This window comes from Hetaerina americana, unplaced genomic scaffold (genome assembly GCF_022747635.1).
Source record: "Hetaerina americana unplaced genomic scaffold, ioHetAmer1.1.p SCAF_1, whole genome shotgun sequence".
Lineage (NCBI taxonomy): Eukaryota > Metazoa > Arthropoda > Insecta > Odonata > Calopterygidae > Hetaerina > Hetaerina americana.
Genome location: NW_027286069.1, coordinates 100,464,937 through 100,489,344, shown reverse-complemented (window position 1 = coordinate 100,489,344; position 24,408 = coordinate 100,464,937). Strand labels below are relative to the sequence as shown.

At 39.2% G+C, this 24,408-nt stretch overlaps 2 protein-coding genes across 2 annotated transcripts in view; both read right to left on the bottom strand.

Annotated features, from left to right (window-relative positions):
* Positions 1-3,000: 3,000 nt before the first annotated feature.
* LOC139686794 (uncharacterized) lies at positions 3,001-8,794 on the bottom strand. Its single transcript, XM_071583842.1, has 4 exons — positions 8,695-8,794; positions 6,625-7,094; positions 5,554-5,727; positions 3,001-3,324 (listed from the first exon to the last, which is right to left on the bottom strand). Coding segments are annotated over exons 2-4 (570 nt in total). The 5' UTR covers positions 7,020-7,094; positions 8,695-8,794; the 3' UTR covers positions 3,001-3,323.
* Positions 8,795-22,067: 13,273 nt separating this feature from the next.
* The window catches only part of LOC139693229 (uncharacterized), a 126,311-nt gene continuing 123,970 nt past the window's right edge, over positions 22,068-24,408 (bottom strand). Inside the window, exons 8-9 of the mRNA XM_071591370.1 lie at positions 23,307-23,581; positions 22,068-22,799 (exon numbers count right to left, since the gene is read on the bottom strand). Coding sequence (XP_071447471.1) covers positions 22,068-22,799; positions 23,307-23,581 — 1,007 coding nt within the window. The remainder of the gene's footprint in view (positions 22,800-23,306; positions 23,582-24,408) is intronic.

Here is a 24,408-nt window from a genome sequence, read left to right as displayed (position 1 = left end):
TCTGCCCTCTGTTTCTCTGTCTCTAAATTTACTTAGTTTAAAAAACTTTCTTTACAAAAATCACATATCTAGGATGGGTTATTTGATTTATTTTAGGGTAACACAAAAAAGTGTCATTTTATCTAGCATCACCATTCTGTTACACTTTCTAAGATCTAGGATTTGAAAGAACTTAATTTTAGAAAATTTTGAATTTTCATTTAGTAGCTAATGGTTTCCAGCTTAATACTTACACTGGTGATGCTGCAGTAGTGATCATAAAGTCAATTGTGAATCTGGAATTGCACTGTTATTTGTTTCCTGTTCCTAACTTAGCCATTTTATTCATATTCATTGTCTTTTTTGGAGAGCACAGAAATAAGTCATCTTGAGATGATATCTGTTGCAAAAATTCTGTAATTCTTGTACCATTCCTTTAAGCTTTAAGAAATCAACAGCACCCACATTAGGGCAATTCAGGAATGATATTTATTCTCCAAGGTTTCATGTATTGTCTGTCATTTGAAATTTCTGTCTGCAAATTTCATCAACTAATGTCAATATACATATTTGGAAGAACATGAAAATTATTAATATTTTCCGGAGCAATGACTGCCAGTTTTTATTGTATTATTATCAATTTTTTTGGTATTTCATTGAACAATCTTTTATTTCAAGAACAATTCAAATTCACTCAAACTTAGCAAATCACTGTCATACTATGTTCCTAGGCTAGATCATTGTTTGTCTATACTCGTGCGTGGAACCCTTGTGCAGGGCAATATCTTAGAGTCTCTGGGTCTCGAGTTTAAAAAAGTATTTGCCAACTGTTAGAAAAATCTAGGCAAATGGGTTATACTTTCATGCTGGATCACCATTCCCATTGAGTACATTTAGGCAAAGGAGGGTAAAAACGTGTTGATGGAATTTTATGGTTGATGCATAAAAATATGGCATAAAACATCCTTTTTTTATTTAAATCAGAAATCTAAATACCATCTTCAACCAATTACTGTTACCGAATAGGGTATTTGGTCAAATTTAATGTGGAATGGGATCTAGAAAATCAAAAATACAAGTAATCAAAGTAAAATACGAGTAATCAAAGTAAAACATGAGTAATCAAAGCAAGTAAATCTCGTCAATGCATTATCATTAGTACATGGTGCGGCAACATAACCTTCTTTAAAAAAAAAGTTTTGCTTTTGAAAAAAGGAAGTTATGTTGCCACACCCAGTATTTCTTAAAAATATTTCTCAATAATCACATTGAAGATTTGAAATTGGTTAATTTTTCAATGGTTGTATCTTAAAAAGGTTTTTTCTTCTCCTTGTGGATGGATTATTTTTGACTGATCTCTACTACATACTTTCCTTCCAGGTGCCCAAGTTGAATTCTGTCTACAAAAAAACATTCATTTAGATGACCATAGCCAGCAAGCTCCTAAGTAGACCAGCCAACAAGAAAGTGGATAGATGTACATGTGAAATGGGCATTAAGGAGAACTTGAGAATTATCTGGTATCCTGGTCAGTTTAACTATTTGAAATATTAACTTTTTTAAATAGAACATGTAAACATTTCTTTAATTATCATCTGCTATCCAAAGGTTTACGTGACTTTATAATGGAGTTTTCCTTTTAAATAATTATAGAAAAATTATTTCCCAGCTACAGAAACTTGACCTTAGCAAACTATAAAAATAGTTCTGCAAAAGCCAGTTTTAAGGTTTGGATTACCTTAAAAAGTAGCCTCTTTGGTGTAATTTCCAATTCCTTAAACATCTACTTCCCTGTTGGGATAGAGCATAAAAACTGTACCGTAGTTAAAGAAGAGATATGAATAAGTATGTTCATGTATTTGGTTGAAGTAAATATGCTTTAGTCTGACTTTTTAAAAGGTCATGGACATAAATAGAAAGCTGAACTATGGCCCAGGATCATTTTTCAGCAGGACGAAAGAGGAAAGCAAGCTACTATCTATCAGGACAACCACAAAGAAAAATACAAAGCCATATTTGGCAAAAATAAAGCTTTTTACCCAGTGTGATAAGATGCATAAAAAGCTCACTTATTCTCGCTCTGCTAATTTCACTTATAGGTGCTAAATACAAATGTTGCGCTCATGCTTTAAGTACATTTTACACAAGTCATGGTGAACTAAAATTGAGATTTGAGTTCTGAAAAGATAGATTTGTTACTGCAAGTCTACCTTTTCCTATGCATTTTTTGTGTTCTCCGCTTACATTCATACCATTTAAGATTTAACTGGTTGCACTGCTAGTGTAATGCTCATTTCTTGCTTAAAAATTATTAAATGAAAATGTTACCACATATTTTTCTTTTGCTACTTTTTAATATTTTGGCTGAGTATTCAACTAAAAACATTTTTTTTAAACATTCATGTAAGGTCACTTTTTCCAATGTTATTTTACCAGGGAGCCCTTCAGGTTTACTTTTGAAACAAACAAGCTTGCAAACTTTTTTCCCTGCAGTTACATATTTTCCCATACCGCCATCCTTGATATTTTTGGCTGAGTATTTAGTGTGTACATCACAACATGAAATAATTCAAAGACCAAAAAATTAGTTACAATCTTAGTTTCCTTGTGAATTCAAGGTTTTTCATACAAAGAACTTGGGGAGTAGGTTCTAGGGTTGTTGAAGCCATGATTACTAATTTCCCTGCAGATTAAATTCCACAATCTGTCATTTGGAAAACAAAGATTGTTATCTAATCTTACACAAGTACCTCAAGTCAGCAACTCTGTTGAGTACATGAAACCATCCCTACAGTTCACTCAATATCACCAACTTTTCAGATTTCAAGTTTACTTTTTCGTTGATGTAAGGTATGATTTTAGGCTGCAGTTTAATGTAAATCAAATATTTTCCAGTGGGAGAAAGAATATATCTTGATAAAATATTTATTCATGAAAATATAACATTAAAATATAACTAAATATTATCTACTTTAAGGTATCCACATTAAATGTTTTATTGACTGCAATGCAGGCCATAATACTAAAGTCAGAAACTATGTATACATTAAATATAAATTTCACTCAATAATTGAGAAAAATAATTTTGGTAATCATTTCATTAGGAAATAAATGGCACATTTTAATAGTAACTCTTATTTGTAAATATAGAAGCAAAAACAATATATATTAACTAGGAAGGCGTAAACTGTTAGTTGCATTCTGTGAAGTGCTCCACTGGATCCTGAGAAGTTCCTCCTGCTGGAAAAGCGATGTTGTCTTTTCACTTTCAATTGTAGAATTTGGTTCACTTCATAGCAGTTGTTTCATATGAGGCATAACAGTTGCATAGTTGGTAACTTTCATCTAAAAAAATAAAATCTGTATTATCATATTTTTACTGAACTTTAAGAATGTTGTATGTAGCATTAGGAAATCATGCCACAAGGAACACTTATTTATCAGGTTGTATACCATTTAAGGTAGATTTTAGATGGGCACAGACTTTAACAATAAAAAATCTTTTTTGCCTTTGAAAATATATACAACTTCATGCCTAACACTACCATAAACCCTTAATGCTCCATTCCACCCAACTTCCCAATCTTGTTTCTATCTTTTCCTCATTTGCTTAACGTTCTCCCCTCTATTGCTGTGTTCGACATTCAGTTTCCAAGCAAAATATGCTGCATACATCTTTCCTTCCCTTAATAATCCCCTCTTCTCTCATCACCTTTTCCATCAATTCTCCATACCCATGTTCAAAACCATCCTCTATATCCAAGTTTTGATGAGCCTTTTCTTTACATTGTTACTCAAATGTCTTGTCATCACTTCCCTCTTGACGAAAGCTTTCTTTGCCTAACAATTCTTCATATGTCCCTACTACTAGAACCATTTTGGCCAAAAACATCTGAGATCAGTAAACTCCCACTTGCTCTAGTTTATTAACTTCAATTTCAAAATGTAACTTTTTTTGCAAGAACATGCATAACCTTTGTTTTGCTTACATTTATTTTCATCCTATAACTATTCTGACTTTCCAATGCACTCTATAATGCTTGCTACCCTTCGACACTGGCAAACTAAGTCTTGATCACCCACACACCTAACAGTTTATGACTTCACCGCCTTTCCTTCCTATCACCAGTTGTTCCCAGGCAGGAGAAGGGAGTTTGTGATCGCCACGAACTTATTATTTAAAAGAATACTCTTACGGTTGTATGGCCCAAAAACTTGATTGAGGCAAGAGTACAAGTATATTTTGTTGGAGCTTTAGATCAGTGTCATGGATGGAAAAAATTAAAATGAAAAGTGAAAATTAAGAAGTGCTAGGCATGCTAGGAGAAGAAAGGTTTGCGAGAAATTCGAAGAAGGCAGAACAGGTGAATGTAGGAGATTCATTGCAATGCTGAAGATTATAATGTAGGGGAGAGTGCTGGTCAGCCAAAGTAGAGAGAGGAAAATAATAGGCAGTCAAAACGAATTAGGGGAAGTAGAAAGTATGCAGAGCTAAAGAATGAATTGTCAGTGTGGGATTTAAGAACAGTTTATCAAGTTAGTCAGGGATTAGATTTTATAATAATGCATTATACCAGAGTCCATCTAAAACCTACTCTAATCTGGTTTACTAGTAGTTGCCACTAATCTAAGTGTTAATTAATGTAAAGCATTTTGAATGCACTTAGAAGCATCAATTCTCCCATCAAATTCAATAAATGGGTACATAACCATTACATATTTGATAACCTTATCACAGAAGACCTTTACCAATTTAAAAATAATAGAATGAGTTTGATGTTCATTTTTATTTTCCCTCCAAATTGACTTTTTGTAGAATGCATATTGAATTCTATGTTAATTTAATTTGTTCAACATTTTCAGTGTTATTAAGTTGAGTTCACTTGCAAATGTGCTCAGAATAGGATGTGAAATTTAAATTAAGTTAAGGAAAAAACCTTTTATGGGGTTTTAGATTGTTCTGGTAGTCTGGATTAAATAAAGAGCGGGCCTCAAATTTCAACCTGCCTTAACTGCACCAATGACTTGTTTAATTTAAATTTTATGCAAGAGCACAAGGTACGCTTTTAATTGATTCAAGGCATGGCTCAGTCACATTAGATTTCCAAATGTATTGATGCATCCCATGTAGATAGGATTAAAATTTAAGTTAAAACCACGAAAAACTAAATTGTAAATGCTGGGCTCTCATTGAATTTAGAAAACAATTCTAACCAGAAGAAAGCAATTCTCTTCGATGCAGTTTGCAATGTTCCTTGTTATTTTTAAGGAATAGTTCATTAGGCTTTAAAATGAGCAAAGGAGGAATGAGAATATATTCTTCATTTGAACCATCAGGGTAGTGATAAAGATTAAAGTTTAGTTTCCTTTAAATGTTTACACGTTTGTAAAGGGTGAAAATATTCATTATAAAATGGGAGTAAATATATGCCTAGCATTCAAATTTAATTTTTCATGAAGTTATTTAAAAGTTTCTCGCCATCTTTACTGACTAATGCATAATCATCAGGAGAATTCTGGAATCACCCAGGGCCAGCTAATAAATTTAACTCTTATTAGAGGTTTGCGGCTTACCAATTATCTCCCTCCGATTGCCTGTTTCTTGAAAGATCCCCCTCCGAGCTGCTGGTGTTCGATTGTGAAGTGTAGGAGTCAGATTCTTCTTGAAAGGAATTTGAACTCCCTGCTTCAATCCAGTCTGAGTCTCTGCTTGAAACACTGCTCCTTTCAGTAGATGATTCAGATGTACTGGAGAATAGGGAGAAAGAACTAAAGAGTATTGCATAGGGAATCAAACCAAACAAGTCTTTTTTGTAGTAATATTTTTGCTTACAAATTAACATTAGGCTTTAGGCTTTCAATGTTCTTCCAATAGAATTCTGCAATATGCATGCTTGTTTAGATTAAACTCTCCATTTAAAACACTGATGGGTTAACTACGTACCTGCTTCTGAGGGAGAGAACACAATTACATTTTCAACAATATTGTAAGAAAATTTAAAAGTTCTTTAAAAAAATTTGAGGACCTGCTTGTATAATGATTCTTAACCAAGACCAGAAGTGTATAAATATTTTAAAATCTGACAGGGCTCTTAAGAGCAGCAGGATTTTAATTTCTCTTTTACTCTGTCATTGATGACATAAAAATTTTTAGTGCCATAAAATTTTTAAAAATTAATTTTTTGAAATATAGATTCAGTTACCTACGAATACACATCTCCTTATCTACGCACAATGTATAGTTTTTCTGGCTATGAAGGGACCACCTTCAGCCTCCAAAATGTCAGGGTTCCAAATTTCGCTTTTCAACTTTAGTTTTTGCCTATTCCCATTTTAGAAACAAGGATATATATCCTTCATACATTCGCACGTGCAAACACGCCCTTGAACTGTGAATTTAACGTTTAAATTCTGCTTTTTTAATTCCACAAATCGGCGCCTATAGGCATACGTCCATTAAGGGGGTGCAATATCATCGCCACTTTGGTCTAAAAAAAATGACATTTTAATTTTCCCATAGAAAAACTGTTGTTGCTCTCAAACGAATGATGTACCTTGACGAGTCATAATGTCGCTTCATGGAAATTCACCTAAGTAAACACCCGATGATGGGCCTTTCGATTGTGACCACGGGGCGACACTCACCTCCCTGTCCCGTCAGACTCATCGTCTGACGAGGACTCAACGTCGGAAGTCTCGGACCCTCCGCTCCCCTCCGAATCAGACTCTTCTGAGCTGCTTGAGTCACCGGAGGACGACGAATCCTCGTCGCTGGAGGACTCTTCGTCGCTCCCGCTCTCCTCCTCCGACCCCGAGGTCGCTGAGCGGTCCAATGTCCAATCTTCATCCTCTTCGGAGTTATAGTCGTCCGAAGCGGCGTCGCCTTCGACTTCCTTCTCGTCTTTCTCCTCATCGTCGTCGTCGTCCTCCCTCTGCTTCCGGTATTGCAACCACTGCGGGGCGGAGTACTTCCTCGCCCCTACCCCACGCTTCTCCTCCTCTTCCTCCCCCTCAGAGAGCCTCTGCTTCGGAACCGGCATCCCGTGAAGCTGTCTTCCCACTAATGCAACACTCTCTTTCAGTCAATACCGCGAGTCTATCGCGATTTCCAGTCCCTTGATAAAGGAATTTGAAAAAAACTTTCGAGATGACTAACACTAGAAACCAATCACACTTCATTTTCATTGTTAATACTTGATGCTGGATGTTATAATAAATGTGGGTCGACTTCTGTCTTTCGTACGCTTCCGAAATTTAGCAAGTCTAGTTCGAACTCAAAATGAATTAATTTCCATTAAATTCACAATTGCATAGAGGTCACAAGTCGACGGCCTATTCGTCGGACTGGCGATGTTTCCCAATGAAATCGAGACCATGTGGTACAGTTACATGCCAGAAAAATCCATTACGTTCTGCCTTTATTTGAAATTAGTTCCTTAGGTCATCCACCATACTAAAGAAATAAACTTTATAGGTGTAATAATCTTAATATACTATATGGAATGAGTGTATCGCAGATTTGACAGAATCCGACTCATTTTCATAGATACAACCAATTAATTTCCTAATCATTCAATTAGTTCGATTATAAATTGATTTGGTACCATGGTGGCCTGTTGAACCCAAGAGGTGGCCCCGGATCGAACCAGAGAGGTTACTTTCCCGAGTTTGTTTCTTAAGCAGTCTATGCTTAAAATGTTTAACGGTGGAACGTGCCTGTGCCTTTGAATCAAGGTTTCTCACGACCCATAGCTGGCAATCTCTTAAGTGACTAATGTCCCCTGAAAACGACCGTAGGTGGATTAAATTTATTTTTATGCCCTCTAATTATTGCATAAAAACTGCTAGAGGGAAGTGGGAAGGAATGTCATCTAGGGGCTCTATTATTAATAATACTCTGGCAGCAAGCGTGAAGTCCTTGTTTGGGGGCGCATAAAACGTGATTGGAACATTTCAGAGCAAATGTGAACCTCTTGCTGTAGCATTCTTCACTAACCTCCAGCTTGTGGAAACAGTTTCAAATTTTCCACATGGGAGACGCGGCTGATAGCTAAAACTTCTCGCCGGGGTTAAATTGTGGGGCGGGAGGAGTAAGGAATGTGCCGAATGGATTCGCAAACTTTCGCCATGTCAGCGAACTTTCTGCTCTCCCAATCACTGGTTGAAGCGGTTAAACTACGTTAGTTCCGTTGTGGCTAGATTGCCTCCGAGTAATCGTCTCGCAGCAAGGAAGCCATTGGGTGAAATGTCCCTAGAGTAACGTATTTAAAGTTCGCCCTTATGATCGACATTCAAACTGCAAAAGTTGCGACAGCGTTTACTCTAGGTCGAGGGACGCAACTTCCTGTATACCCCCATCCAAATGGAATGAAAGGCATAGTGCTTTAAACACGCTCTCTATCATCCTTTTTAAAAATCACTTAAAGTTTAATTTTAGAAAAATTAGCATTTAGTGACTTTTCAACCCTCCCGTTGTCACACGGTAACCTCCGCCGTAAATTGTAGTCTAGATAGGAGATTAAACCCTTGCTAAATGCAAATTCAATTCAACTCCACGTTCTCATTGCCCGCGGATGATTTCCCTACACTGGTCAATCGGTTTCTCTAGCTGTAGTCTAGGGTAGAATAAAATTCTGCTGCGTTGGTGAAAATCGTGTTGGCGTACAAAAATTAAATCCTCGGAAAAATATACTTTATAGAAACCTGGGCACATACCTTCAATTCTTTCGGCAAATTCCTCGAGCTTCCGCGGTACCTTGTTCGGGGCGAAAGAAGCAAACTTCAACTGCACTCTACTTCTGTCTACCTGTCTGAGGGTATCGCTGCTCTAGGCTCGGGGCAGTGATCCCCTCTGATTGGCTTGCCTCCTCTATCTTGCGCGCATGTCCACAGTGCTAGAAGGACATGAATCATCCACAGAATTTGACTCGAGAAGAAAAGCATTGTCCTTGGTCGTCGCCCTGGGAACGGTAGAAGACATCAGAGAAGACGCCGAGCGGGCAAGGATACCAGCAATTGCGCCGTAGCGGAGATGGAAAGGGTTTCCTCACGCGTAATAGACTGCCGTGTTCTCACACTCCACTTTCTTCACTTGTGGGTAAGTCAAAAGTACCCAAAGCACTCATATGTAACCCGTTTATCTGTTGGAGTTACGTGATCGTTGACCAAGTAGGTGAGTACTTCTGATGAAGCCCAGGTACACATCCATCAGAAGTGGCACTTCCAAATTCGTGGGGTTATTTTCCATGGCACAGCTCCATGCAATAGAGATGAGATACTCGCAAAACAGCAGACAGCACTATCGACGTGTATTGCAATAGAAGCAAAAACTTCTTAGGTAATTTCTTTCTCGGGGGACGAGGGTACAACTCTCCGTAAGCTAAAGATTATAATAGTGTGCATGTTTATCTAGATGGAATTTTTAGAGAACCGTGGTCCATATTATTATTATTATTACTACCGTTTAAGGTATATTTGGAATGGGAACAGAACAGTTTCTTAGCTTTACCTAAAAAGGCAAAACCTGACACCCGACGCAATGGTAACTTCTCTTCAATTCTGGCTAGATTCTACCTTCCGTTATTCCGTCCAAAATCCTATCAAATGAAAATGCTTTTCATCCATTTTCCCTGCCTTCTTTTGATTTCTCCCAACAACACACTCTATTCTCCACCATGCCTGGCATTTCTTCGTATTATTTCTTATCGTCTACGCCTATCACACTCATTCAAAGACCAAGCTTACGAGCCGTACAAAATCACATTCCATATCAAATTTTCCATCAGTCTTTTCTTAATCTTCTTACTTAACGTCACTATCATCAATTCCCTCCCCGTGCAAATTTCTGTTCTCATGTCAATCCTTCTTATATCCCTACTGCTCTGACCACCTCATTCCTCGACGCTTCCAGGATATGAAAACTGCACCATTTGCTCGAGTTTCCCCCCCCTATTTTAACGGCTACCTTAGTTTTCCTCCATCGAAAACTTCATAATCTGTCTTGTTTACAATGATTGTAACCCCCTTGGCTGGATTTAAGAAAGTTTGATTATCTGCAAACCTGATTTTATGTATTCTCCGTTGACTTTCATTCCTATCGCCAGTTGTACCATGCTATTTTTACAATTCCCTCCGTATATACGTTGAAAATCACGGGTGATAATCGACACCTCTTTCTTCTCCCTCTTCCTAACATCTCTCGTCCCGACTCTCCATCCGCCACTCTCCAATGACCAGCCAGAGACGTGATCAGGTTGCGGATAAGTAGCCTATCCCTTCAATCTTCTTCTATCCTCTGTAATACATTCATCAATTCTATCCAGTTTAGTGCATCGAACGCCTTCTCGAACTCTTTGAAAGAAATGAACACATTTAGATTGCACTCTTATTCTCTTTTCTATCATTGACCTCTTTCCTGTTATGCCATCATGGGAACATATTCCTTATCTTCCTGAACCCAAACTAATCATTCCCCCAGTAGTAATTTGCTCTTTTATCCCTCCTTTGATTGATGATCCCAAGTATCTCATATAACTTATTCTTCCGTATTCCTCACATCCGGCTGCCTTAACTTTTTATTGAATTAGAACTTACTCTGCTGTAACGAAATCTTCTCCTGAACGCATCTATCATACATCCTACAAATTAACCCATAAAAACTCTTCCTCCCACATTTTCTTAAATCCTTAATTTGTTCTGCGGGCATGTAATCTACGAGGGTCATCCGGAAAGTAGTACCCGTTCGTGAAATAAAGACACAAAAGTAAATATTAACAAACATAAACAATTTTATTTGAAAGAGGATACTTTAAACTACTTCTCAAGATAATCTCCAAGCAAATTAAGGCATTTGTCATAACGGGTGACAAGTTTCTGTATTCCTGCTGCATAGTCCTTCGCCGCCAGCTCATTGAGATACGCGAGGGACCCATCTTGCACAAATTTTTGCATAATGCAGATGGTGTTTAACAATTTCATGAACAATTGTTCGAGAAACATTGGGAAAATGCTCACAGATGTCATCAATTGTGACGCGCCGATCGTTCCTCACGAATTCGTCAACTGAGCTCACCAGTTGGTCTGTAATGACAGACGGTCTCTCCTAACGCTCATCGTCGTGTGTGTTCCCCCTCCCCATGTTGAAGTTGCGACACCACCGCCGAACAGACGACTCGTCCATTACATTGTCTCCATACACCTCCTTTAATTGGCGATGAATATCACATGGGCGAACGTTTCTTGCATTGAGGAATTTAATCACTGCCCTCACTTCACAACTGGCGGCGTTCTCAATTTTTTTAAACATTGTAAACAATCACAGAAACAACACAGGCAATGCTAGCGTCACGCAACTTGGCTCAGAGAAGGCAGACAAGCCACTGAAGCTATCTGACCTCGTCCAGCGGCTACTCGCGTCGTCAGCACTTCATGCGGCACGAACGGGTACTACTTTCCGGATGACCCTCGTAACTCTATAGTCCTATTTGATTTCAATCCCTTCAATTTCCTTTCTATCTCGCAATCAAGTAAGCCTGGTCCTAAGCTATTCTAATTTGTGCCAAAATCTCTTTCTTTATCTAAACGTGCTGATCTAATATACTCACCATATATATGCATATGTATTCATTCCATCTCTTGAATCTTCCTCGGTTCAGTTAATAATTATCCTGTCATATCTTTTTTTCCCCTCCCCGGACTGCAACCTTCACGTGGTGGAAGGGCTTGTGCGTTCCGATGACCCCTAGAGCTGTGCTGGCGGGAGTAATAATAATGAGATAGAAAATTGCTCCTGGTCGGGTCACCCATAGATCGAAGGTTAGGAGCCAGACGAAAGGTAGTCCACGCAGCGTCTGTTCCTCAGTGAGGCGGCTGCAATGGCGTAAGTGATGGTGTCACGTTAAAAACACTATTGAGGAAGGCAACGGGAAACCACCTCAATTATCATTCCCAAGATTTACATGATGGACAATACAGAGATTTTGAGTCCTGGCAACTACGGGGCTCGACCCAGTCCGCCGTGTGTCGTGCCCGGCAGCGGGAGAGGCAAGGCTTCTGCGGTCGTCATCCCACGAAACCTTTGCAAGGGAAAACCGGAAGGAACAGGACAGAAGACGAAGAAGAAGAAGACCAAATTAGTTAAAATAGGAACGTGGAATGTTAGGACAATGATGAGGACAGGGAAACTGAAGAATATTCAGCGAGAGATGGAAAGGGGTAAAATAGATATTTTAGGTCTATGCGAGGTGAGATGGAAGGATAGCGGGGATTACTGGAGTGATCAGTATAGACTAATATACAGCGGCGGGGACGAGAGCCAACGAGGGGTTGCCGTAGTATTAAATAAAGAGGTAGGAAGAAGCGTAGTCAACATAGAACAGGTAACGGATAGAATATTACTAGCAGAGATAAAAGCAGAACCGACGAACTTGGTTATTATTCAGGTATACATGCCACCGAGCAACCATAAAGAGGAAGAGGTCGATAGGATATACGATCAATTAGAGGATATAATCGCGTGTGTTCCCGCAGGGAAACATTTGATAGTAATGGGGGATTGGAATGCGACGATAGGCGAAGAAAGAGATGGTGACGAGGTGGGGGACTACGGTTTAGGCACGAGGAATGACCGCGGGGAGAAAGCAGTTGAGTTCTGCAGGAGACAGGGGTTAGTCATCACCAACACTTGGTTTAGAAACCACAAAAGGCTTAGGCATGCATGAAAAATGCTAGGTGGCTCAGAAAGGTATCAATGAGATTACGTATGGCTAGACACAGATTTAGGAACAGCGTGATCAATTCTCACCGTTTTCCCATCGAACTTAGACCAACAAAGTTAAACATAGAAAAGGCGCATGACGTAGAGGAAGATAGCTTAGGTCCAGGCATACTCGACGATGAGATAGAAAGGGCATTAAGGAAGATTAAACTAAATAAGGCCGTGGGGGTGGATAACATTTCTGCGGAACTACTGAAATATATAGGAAAATGTGGGAGGAAGAGGCTATATTGGCTAATTCGTAGTATACTATATATGAGGAAGAAATCTGGCCGGAAGACTTTGCGAGATCAGTGTTAATTCCTATTCCGAAAAGGGTTAAGGCTACGTCATGTGAGGACTACAGGACAATAAGTTTGATATCCCACGCAGCTTAAGTTGTTCTAAGGATCATAAACAAAAGGATAGACAGTAGGGCAAATGATTACTTAGGGGATGATCAGTTTGGGTTTAGGAAGGGAAGAGGTACGCGAGATGCCATTGCAGTAATGAGATTATTAATCGAGAGGAATATAGAACACAACCAGGAGGTATTTGCCTGTTTCGTAGATTTCGAAAAAGCGTTTATTAGAGTGAATTGGGAAAAACTAATGAGTATATTGCATAAAATAGGAATAGATTGGAGGGAAAGGAGGCTAGTCCGCAACCTGTACATGTCTCAGACTGCTCCAGAGCGAGTCGGGAACAGGGAGTCCGGATGGGCAATGTTAGAAGAGGTGTAAGGCAGGATTGCCCGATACCACCGTTGCTTTTCAACCTTTATGTAGAGGAAATGATTAAAGAGGCATGGGAAGAACTGGAGGTAGGAATGAAAGTGGGCGGAGAATTCGTAAAATCAGTTAGGTTCGCTGATGACCAAGCTTTAGTTTGTCAGTCAGCCAAGTGGTTGCAGGCATTGCTGAGTGAATTGGAAATTTAGTGCGACAGTAATGGGATGAAAGTCAATATTAATAAAACAAAGGTAATGCGATTTCCTAGAAAGGAAAAGGCTTAGCTAAACATTAAAATAGGAGGGCAAAAACTAGAGCAGGTAGAACAGTTTACGTATTTCGGAAGTGTTTTGGACCAACATGGTCAAAATAGTAGGGACGTGAGGAGAAGAATTCCATTTGGCATAGAGGCTTTCACAAGGAGGAAGGAGTTGACGACAGGGACGTTGAGTAAGGATATTAAGAGAAGACTCGTCAAAACTTTGATATGGAGCGTAGCTCTGTATAGCGCGGAAACGTGGTCACTGAAGCAGGAGGATGGGCGTAGACTGGAGGCTTTTGAAATGTGGGCGGGGAGAAGAATGGAGAAGGTGAAATGGACAGAGAAGAAAAAAATGAGGAAGTACTTGGTGTGGTGGGCGAAGAGAGGAATTTGTTGGGAGAAATCCTATGGAGGCAGGAAAAGTGGATGAAGGGGGTGTTGACAGGCAGCGGGATGTTGAAGACTGTAATTGAGGGGAGAATGTTAGGCAACCGAAGAAAGGGAAGGAACAGGATAGGGATGTTGGACGGGATGAAGGGAGGAAGAAGGTACTCAGAGATGATGAGGGATCTGATGTAGAGTAGGATGTTGTGTTTTGCTAGGAGAAACAAAATATTTATTTAGTAGCTGTGTCTATCGAAAAGCCTATCTTAACCGGTAGATTACCTAATAATAATAATAATCTTTCTCTCATAGTGCTTAGGGATTTTTCCTTCTTACATCCAGATAGTCCTTTCACCGATCTCTGAAGCGAACCCATTTCTTCCTTCCTGTGCAAATTCTCCTTATCCTGCCGTTGCGTCTTCCGCCGCGCTTCTTTTGCCCTATTGGTGTCCTACCTATGTATATTATTTATCCCTAGGTATTTTCTTCTGCCTAATTCTGTGTTTACATCCTTCTATTTCCTTTACTCATCTACCCTCTTAACCAACTTGTAGTAATCCATGGTTTCCTCTTCCTTTTTCTATTTACTATTCCTATATTTTCCTTTGAGGATTTCGATATTTTTTTAGACATGTTCCCTATTTTATTCTACCGCTGTAACCGCCTTCTCGTCTTCACTAATAGTTTTTCTTCTGCATCGTGACACACCTTTCTTTTCTTCCAGGTCAGCCGGCTTTGGCAGTCCATTTCCTTATCCATCTTCCCTGTTGCATCCTTTTGAATCCTGCGTTACCCTTCATTATTAATAAAGTTATATCTCTCAGGATCCCCGGGCATTGTCATATACACCTATGCCTTTTGTGTTGTATAAACTAAGTGCTCGTTATGATTTAACTTTGTCGCCCGCAGAACTATTGTTGCTTTCTCTCGACGATCATTCCCTATTACTAAACTGTGGTACCCTACCTCACTCCCTCCTCTCCCTTTGCCCATTAATCGTTGCCGGAACTATGAAATGTTTTCACCAAAAATACCCGCAATTATTTTTTCTAATTGTTCGCATAACCTATTTCTTGTATCCCATCAAGCTATCCTTGTTTTTGAGGTAATCCTTAACTTGGTACTGTACCATTTTAAAAAAATTGAAATACATGACATTCTTTTACTCTTAATGTGTAATCGACGTACATAGACGCTGCGTATTCAACTTCGTGGTGCAAATTTACGTTCATTGTCCCTGGAAAGGTATGCAATACCTATCTTTTTTTTAATCGGGTTTTTCAAAAATTCTGATCGAGTTTGATTCTGAGGAAAAACTGAGAATGGACCTCTCTCTCGATAGAATCTATAAAAGAGGGACTGTTACACATTTATGATCGGTTTTGGCGATAAACTTCCGACTAAAGTCCTGGCTTCATTAATAATTATTCTCTATGGACGCCGTTTTCTCCATACACGACACATAAGAGGAAAGGAATTAGTCGAAAACAATTATATCTTGTTGAGGAGTCAAAACTATGGACGGAGGGATATCGGAAAATTATAATTTTACTCATTCCTTATTTATTTACGTGCTTACGTTTAATTTTTTCATAGGGAGGATTCAGATGACCTGTATACCTCCTCACCTACGCCCCAACTATTATTGTAAAATATTTCCTTACTTAAACCATATCTGAAATAACTTAGTAAGTCAGTGTGGAATTATGCCATGTGACTTGGAAGTAAAAAGGGAGAATTGGACTCCAGTGTAGCTGGAGAAGAGCACACCAGTGGGAGGTGTCTATCAGTTTGGGAGAGATGGTAGATTTGTTATTGTGTTCAATGTCAAATAGTAAGGTCACCCATTCAAGTCAATGTGAAGACATAATTTTTTATGGATTAATGTGAGTAACAAATTTTTCCCTTTAATTGTTCATGGATCGAGTATTTTGAAAAAGTATGATAAAAATCTGTCCTTTCAAAAGTTTTTAAACGTCCTTTTATTTTTAAAGCCTTACCAATTTCATTTTTTGGGGAATTTTCTGTCTCTTGGCTCAGAAACGTTACTTTGCTGGCGAGAGGTTGCGCCCTTTTCTAGCTCCTTTATTTATTTTCCTTGTATGTTTCTTCCATCTTTCATTTGCAATGTGGTGACTTGTTTCTAGTGCACCTATATGGTAGATTATTCTCCTGTGGCTGTAACCAATGCCAGCTGTTTCCAGCAAAATTCTACGTCTTTTCCCATTGACACAATCAAAGGTGTTCTCTAAGTTCAAGAATTTCATAAACAATGGCTGTTGACTCATAACATTTTTTCTATCAACATCCGATATCCATATAGAACAAGACCTCCCTCTTTCCTATCATCTACCTGAATTCAAATTGGTTTTTGAGCAGGTTGCCTTCAATTCTTATCTCTGTTCTAAGACTCATTTTTTTGTCAGTATTTTGGACCCGTGTGACTGGATCAACATTTGATGTATCACACATATCTTGATCCTTGTTTTATTCGGTGTCAGTATATGTATGTATTACTGAAACCAAATAATATATATTACGCTCATGTGTTGAATATATTTCTTCTCTTTATATTTTTGTTCTTTGAAGCATTTCTTTTTAATATGTTTGGAGTATTTTCATATTTTTCCGAGACTAAAATGGTGTGATTACTTAAGTTGAAATCAACATAATTAGCCAGACTGTAAAAAGAGGCTCAATATTGAAATCTTAAATCATTTTTTTACTGCCCTTGTATTTAATTGGGAATTCATTCCTTGCAAACCTGAGATTTTCAGCCAGTTAATAATAAGAGACCAATTGATACTTCTTTTATTTCCCAAGACATGAGATGAATATCAGCAACTCTGTTTTACTAATGCTACACATATCAATGCTTCAAAAACAATGATGAAATGTGAAATATCATTAATTCCCACTGAGTAAGCCTTCGTAATGGTCTCCAGAAAGTATTACCTTTTAAGAAATATTTTTTTTCAGGAATATTGAGGAAAATCCATGATCACATTTCATCTTATGATTCTTAAATGTATTTCTTTGAATTTTCAACATTGACTGAAGATTGAAATATTTTCAGCATTTAAAAATGAATTTACTGCTATTTAAACCAAAATAACTAAAATATTAAAAAAAAATACTGCTAAAAGCTCATGACATAATTTTAGCCATTACTTGGTAAATTTTTCCATTGTACGGATAACAGAAACACAGTAATTCCACATTTGATATTTATTCATGACCATGGTTTCACCCCTGTGTGGCATCAGCAGTTCATATTATCTGTTATCTGATTTTGCCACACAGTGGTGAAACCTTGGTCATCAGTAAAGATTAATTTGGATATGCTGTGTTTCTGTTATCTGTAAAATGTAAAAATTCCACCGAGTTATGAGTAACACAGTATCATACGCTTTTAGAAGTTATTTTATAAAGGCTATTTTCTGAAATGGAGTTTCATGATACTAACTTTTTTAATTTTTAATTTAAAAAGTCAAGTAAAAATCTTATCAGAGCCAATTTTCATTACTTACAAGTACTTTAATTTCATGAGTTAGCCATTGAGTGCTATACTTTAACACTGGTGGGCAAAGCTAATACAAAGTAAATCTAGATATTACTATTTCATGGTTTACTAGTGCAACGACAAAAAATAATTGAAATAGCTATTGATATGGTTTTGTATGGCTCACCAACTTGGTGATTAAAGCAAGATAATTGGTGTAAATTGAAAGCTTTGGAGAAGTGGGTGTGGAGAAGTATGGAAAAGCTAAAAAGGTTTGATAGGAAATCAAAACAAAGAACTAGGCATGGTGGGGGAAGATAGAGCATTGTTGGGAGAGATGCAAAGAAGGCAGGAAAGATGGTTGAAGAGCATTTTGATTGGAGATGGAATGCTGAAGACTATGATTGAGGGGATAACATTAGACAAGAATCATGGAACGGAAAAGCCGTGGCATAGTTTGTACCTTGTATAACAGACAAATTATTTACCTACATTAAACTCATCATTTGAAATAACTCAAAATGGTTTTTTGACCATACACATAAGATATTAAATGTTTTTTCTGGTTGGTTGGAAATTATCATTGGGCTTGTTGAATCTTTTATGAAGCTGGATAAAGCATCGATAATTTATGTTATTGTCAGTTTGTGATTAACTCTATAAAAATTCAACAGTTTTTAAATATTTGTATTAATCTTTATTTATACACACTGTTTACAGGTCATAAAATAAATTTTGCATATCAATGTATCAACATTATATATTTGGCTTCATTAGCTTGCTTATATGCATTTATCACGTAAATGACGTTCAGTTGATATACATCATCTTAATATCTAGTCCAGTATTTGGTCTCCCTCAAAGGCTGGTTTTTTTTCATTAAAAAAAACTACCATCAAAAGACGAAAACTAGTGTCCAATTTATCAAATCTATGGTTACAGTGGAACGGCTCATCTTGAACAAATATTAATCATTTAAAATATACAGGTATCTCATTTTAGATAGGGAATTTCTTGCCATAAGATATGCTCATCTTTTCTCTATGATTCGGAGCATGCCATTATCAAGAGAGATAAATATGAAAAAATAAATAGGCTGATGAACATTTTAAAATGATAAATGAGACCATTAAGGTCCCCACAGGGGGAGACAGTTTGCCAGAATGCCATCCTAACTCTAATGGAAAACATGAGATAAAATAAGATGGGAATTGTGGGAAAGTTTAAAAACTTTATGGCTTTTAGTTGCTATGTCTGCTATATCTGTGATTTATCAAGAAAGCATGATGCTCACGTTTGATTTGCTGGAAAAAATTGTGGTCAACCAGCACCATAAAGCTTATTGATCTTCCTTCATTACAATTAGTCTGTGATAATATGTAGAGATTATGCCTTCAGTGGCTAAAAATTGCTATAAAATCCTCTTTGGACTAGGACAGAGGAGAATTATGAGAACATGGAATAAAATTAACCTTCGAATGTAACAATAAAAGGAGGAACCTGAGGTTGAACCCATACTATAAGTTATAAAAATATATTGCTCATACGAAAAAGCTTAGATGGTGGTCTTCGTTAAAATATTTGACATTGTTTTCAGAGGTTGCATTTTTATTTTGTTTGTCATTTAATGAAAATGTTTTGCAAAGGTTCTTTAAATAGGCATGAATTTTACAATTTTTTTTTCTTACCAATAAAACTACCGCAAATCATTTACTTGATACATCTTTTGCTATCTTACTGTAATGAAATTCCACCTAATCACGAGATTCCCATCTGTTGTAAAAACTATCTACATCGTACCAAATTGAAATTTATATCTTTCTTTCATTGTTTTAAGTATTTACAGTGGAAGACATTGTGTTTTCCGAAAATAATATTGGCATTGTGGGGAAAGACATGTTGTCACAAACTTTAATTTTCTGATTTAATGATCAAGCCTAATAAAATATTATCCCATTTATGATCAGTTCAATTTTTACCTGAACATTGCTCAACAATGAAATATGCCATAGGTATAATCCCACCAATTCAAATTTACATTTCCACTACTATTATTGTAAACATGTCCATCCCTTCACAGTGACCCTTAATCTTGACAATTATACAAGATATGGATATGAATCCCAACAATTTCAACAGGGAATGACACACCACTTCAGGTCTAACAGTCTCAGGCTTAGCCTTAATAATTCTATGTAATACATTCTGAGTATAATTAGAAGGATCACAATTGTCCCTAATTGGCTTCATTGGGAATTATCAATCGAAGCTGTACACGGCATTATCCAAAGCTAAGCTTACATATATACATTCAAATTATCTTTTACATTTTACATGAAGCCAATTGGACATGTACACTCAAAGAAGCCATAAAAAAAGATCATGGCAGCAAAATTGAGCTCCTTGACATTCTCCTGATTGTAGGTGATGAAATATATAAGTAGTGGCAAATATCCCCTGTTACCACTTCTTAAAGTTAATTAGTTAATAGTTATATACCTCTAATTCATTGGCATACTGTCAAAAGTGATAAGTCAACAGTAGTAGTCTTGGCAAAATTTCATTTGAAGGGAGTGACATTATTATTGTATACTCTTTAGAAAGAGATTATTGAATATTTGAATATGAATGAGCTGAGAGCATATTGACCTGCTGGTCTGCATTCCACCTTTAAATTCCACAGGTTAATGGAAAGATGCCGATGTAAATCAAATGTGTGAAGGATATCACAAAATTCCTTTGAGCTCTCAATGGTTTAACACCTCAAAAACACTATTTCAAATGCCACACTTCGCTAGCTATTTTCAATTTCATTAACCTGGTATTTTATATATATATATGGGGGAACTAATTGAAGCAAATGTGCTTGTGGATACATAATTCGAAGCCTTTTATTAGATTATGACCACAGCAAAGCTTTTGGGGATATAAGTTGGAGGAATATCAATAGAAATCGTTCTTCAGTCTTCGGTCCAAGGAAAAAGAAATTGCATTGGTAGTAATATATTATTGATTGGAAATCGGAAATTCAAGAGGAAACATCTTTGAATTGCTTGTGTGGATGAAGTACAACTAGACTTCTACTTACTTGTTTTGGAGGAATTCAACAGATATTGTTAACATTTTTCGTTTATTACTATGAATGTCCCTCTTTTCATTAGCTTGATATTCAGAATATCCAATAACTATAATTTATAGAGAATTTTAACATTGGTGCATATTGCTTTTGTTATAGATCACAATGGAGAGTAGGACTATGCAATAGGATAAAACCAGCATGGCAAATATTCGCTGCCATATTTAATTATCATAATTCTCTTAGGACACAGAGTATCCCTCAAAGTGGTTATGGTCTAAAGATGGCTTACAGGCAAGCAGTTGTAAAAGCTTGCAAGGGATGAATCAAAGTTTACATGATATCTATATGTGAGTATTAGATCACTTAAACTTCAGCTTACAATTATTATTACCACCATCAATCCAGACTCTGAAATACATATGTATTCCTTATTAAAAAACATTATAAATTCACCTTTTCATTGCGTCTTCACTGAATAGTTAAGCTTCACCAAGACCATTCGTTATATTAATCTCTCGCTGTCATCTAAATTCACCAGATTTGATGATATGGTCACTGATTGTTCAGCCAATGCATTCTTTCCATTTCACCCCACTTCAGCTACTTCTGGTACATTTCAGCATGACCCCAAGATTTCGAACTTGAGAGCTGTACTGGAGGAGAAGTCAGTTATTCGGTCGAACCCCCTTTCCCTTGTCCACTGGTGAATTTATTCCGTTGAGGACAAAGACACTGTACAACCCCTTCAAAGTACGTACATCCTAAATTACAACTGGCGCACTTGATATAAGTTTCATGCACTCACTCGGCGTTGCGCCTATAACGTCTCCCCACCCATGGCATCACTTATTTTCCACGAAGACGACCACTTGCGGTTCGTGTTAAGCCATACAAAGTCAAGTAAAAAAACCTCTAGCCAAGGAGTCCTCGCTCTTCACGTGCGAAGCATGATGCGTAGGCAGTGGATTATTCGAGACTTGTCCGCGAGGAACTTCTCTCATTTTATTTTCGGAAAAAATAGTTTTAAAAAACTCTCAAGAAAGCGGAGAAGGCGCGAACACCAGCCACCGCCGGTTCACCCACATCACTCAAATCAGGCCGTCGGTGGGAAACAGGCTCTGCCGGCACATGGGCGCGAGGAGATAAAATATAATGATAAAGATGCATATGTTTTTAATGTACATGCAGAGGCGCGGGCGGGGGGGACAGGGGGTTGCTCGCCCTCGAAGGCGGTCCCAGTCGGCGCACGAGCAATCGGCGATGGGGGGGCGCGGCGCCGTCCTTGGGGGCGCCGCCGGCCGCGCGGGAACGCGGAGGAGGAAGCTCGGCCGGCCGTGGTAAGCGGGCGGCGGGAGGGGCGGTGCCGCCTTCCCCATTCAGCGCCCCCCGCCTCCTCCACCGCCACCCCCCGCCGCCGCGACTTGCCATCCGCCACCCCCCTCCTCGCCCCACTCCTCACCCTCCGCACCCGCGTCCCCCGGCTGGCTCTCCAGCACCCACGACCACAGCCTCTTCTGCGCCTGGGCGTAGCGGTCCGCACCGCCCTCCACGCCACACGCCGCCAGCAGGCGCCGGAGCTTCCGTCGGCTCGGGTCCAACTCCTCTTCGTCTTCCTCCTCGTCTTCCTCGTTGGCCTCCATGTCCCAGCACTCGTCCTCAAACTCGTAGAACTCCTCCTCCTCGTCGTCGTCAGCGGCGGCGGCGTCACGCGGTGGTGAGATCATGGTCCCTCCCGCTGCTTCCGGGACCGTCAGGAATTTGCCGGACGCGACGCCGTGGTCCGCCGCCCCGTGGAACCCATGGTTGTCAGCGGCGCGCGGCGAAGCGTTGCCGCAGCGGGACCTAGCGGAGCGATTGTCGACCGAGGCCCTCCTGAGGGCGTCCGGCGGCCTGACCAGGGGCCTTTGCACGGACTGGGTCACTTGGGTCATTGAGGATGCGGCGGAATTTGGTTGGGGCGAGGCGGGGTAAAAGGCTCTGTCCAGCCACGGGTCGTCGAGGTACTTATAGACTTCAGAGACCGGAGAGCGGGACTCGGGATCCGGGTCGAGAAGGCGTCGGGCGAGCCGAAGGAAGCGAGCGCTGTAGCGGCGGAACCTAGCCGGGATCTGCAAAGAGAGGAATGCGATCATGAGAGGGGAAACAGGAAATACGTTATCTTCACACTAAAGATTGCTTCGAACACTAATTGATCTGAGATTTTCCCGGCGACTGCACTGGATGAAGATTTCTCTGCTATCCCACCGTGAAGGAGCGTCGGTCGTAGCGTACGTTTCGTTAACTTAGTCCACCATCTCGTCCAAGGTGATGCGCTCTACAGCCAGGCATATGACTGAAGACTGGCCGGCCTCGTCAGCGAAACTTCGTTACTGGCCGCACACTACCATATGGGAAACCCGAAAACTCAGCATCTTTTTCAAGCGACCTTGCGAAGTAAGGAGAAATTTTCTCTTTCATGCTTAAATTTTTTCCTTCTGGTGCCTACGTTTCGATGATTCCCTTCTCAGGTTTCTAGTCTCACTCGATCCTAGGATGTCTTGGTATCTCGGATTATTTCTGTGTGGAAACCCGGCACTCATTCTCCCCTAAAGAAGGAAATCTCTGGCTCCGCTCACCTTCGTGGTTCGCCTCCGCTGCCACCGGATGAAGGAGTTGTATTCGGGGTCGGCAGCCTCTGCCACGGACCACGGTTGGACTTCGAGGGGTGCGGGGACAGTGGACACGGACGCCCGCTGCACTGCCGTCGCTGCCGCGTTCCTTGGCACTGAACCCCTCCGGCAGCCTTTGGGGGCCGTCGTGTCCGCCGTCTTGTTCCGGCCCTTCCGCGTCCACCACCACGACGAGCCACCCGTCGCCTCCGCCGCTGACACCTCCGCTGCCTTCGCGGCGCCTGTGGACGAGAGGAGAAGCGACGACGATCTTAGTCTCACTATCAATCATATACTTCAACTACGCAGTGATAATGTATATCGATTGTAAGCAAGCAGCGTAGTAATAACAATTTTACCCGTTCTGCGTTGCGTTTTCGCCGCAGCATTCAAATCCCTATGGAATTGAAAATAATAATGACACGGTAAATAATTATGCTTGAAAATTGGGATGGGTAAATTATAAGACTAATGTAAAGAACCCTAAAGGGAATAAATAATGAAGAAGACTACAGAATGGAATAGTTCAAGGGAAAGAGCTAAACAAGTCACATATACCTGATACGATTTCTTACTGAAGACTGTGACAAAATATAAGACATTCATTGGTGGTTCAACCGGAGGGCTAAGAACAAGGCACAGGTGAAATGTATAACAGTAGAGAGGAAATTGAGGACAACTCTGAAAGCTTTAAGAAAAGAATGGATTTGGAATGGCTAGAATTCTAACCTTAAGAAAAATGAAATTAACTGTGTAAATTCACTATTAAATAAACAGTTGGTTCGGATTTGAACACCGGATCTCCCCAATTGCCGATTGGGTGTGCCTACTAGTCATAATATCTAAACTTAAATGTGGAGATTGGTCATTGAAATATAATTTCTGGGACTTGAAAACTCGATCTCACAATTATTGATTGAATTTTTTAATCAAAAATATTAACAATTTTTTTAAATTCAGTCACAGCACTAAAACATTTGTGTTATTTTGGCGAAAATAGTTTGCGAAATGCATTCGATTTGAGCAGTTCGTAAATATTTTGAACATAATCATCCTATTATCTACAATA

What these genes read in the sequence shown, in the direction of transcription:
- LOC139686794 (XM_071583842.1), bottom strand. Translation starts at nt 7,019, where the DNA reads ATGCCGGTTCCGAAGCAGAGGCTCTCTGAGGGGGAGGAAGAGGAGGAG. An exon ending in GAGTCTGACGGGACAGGGAG is followed by an intron (nt 5,728 to 6,624) that starts GTGAGTGTCGCC and finishes CCTATTCTCCAG; the next exon opens with TACATCTGAATCATCTACTG.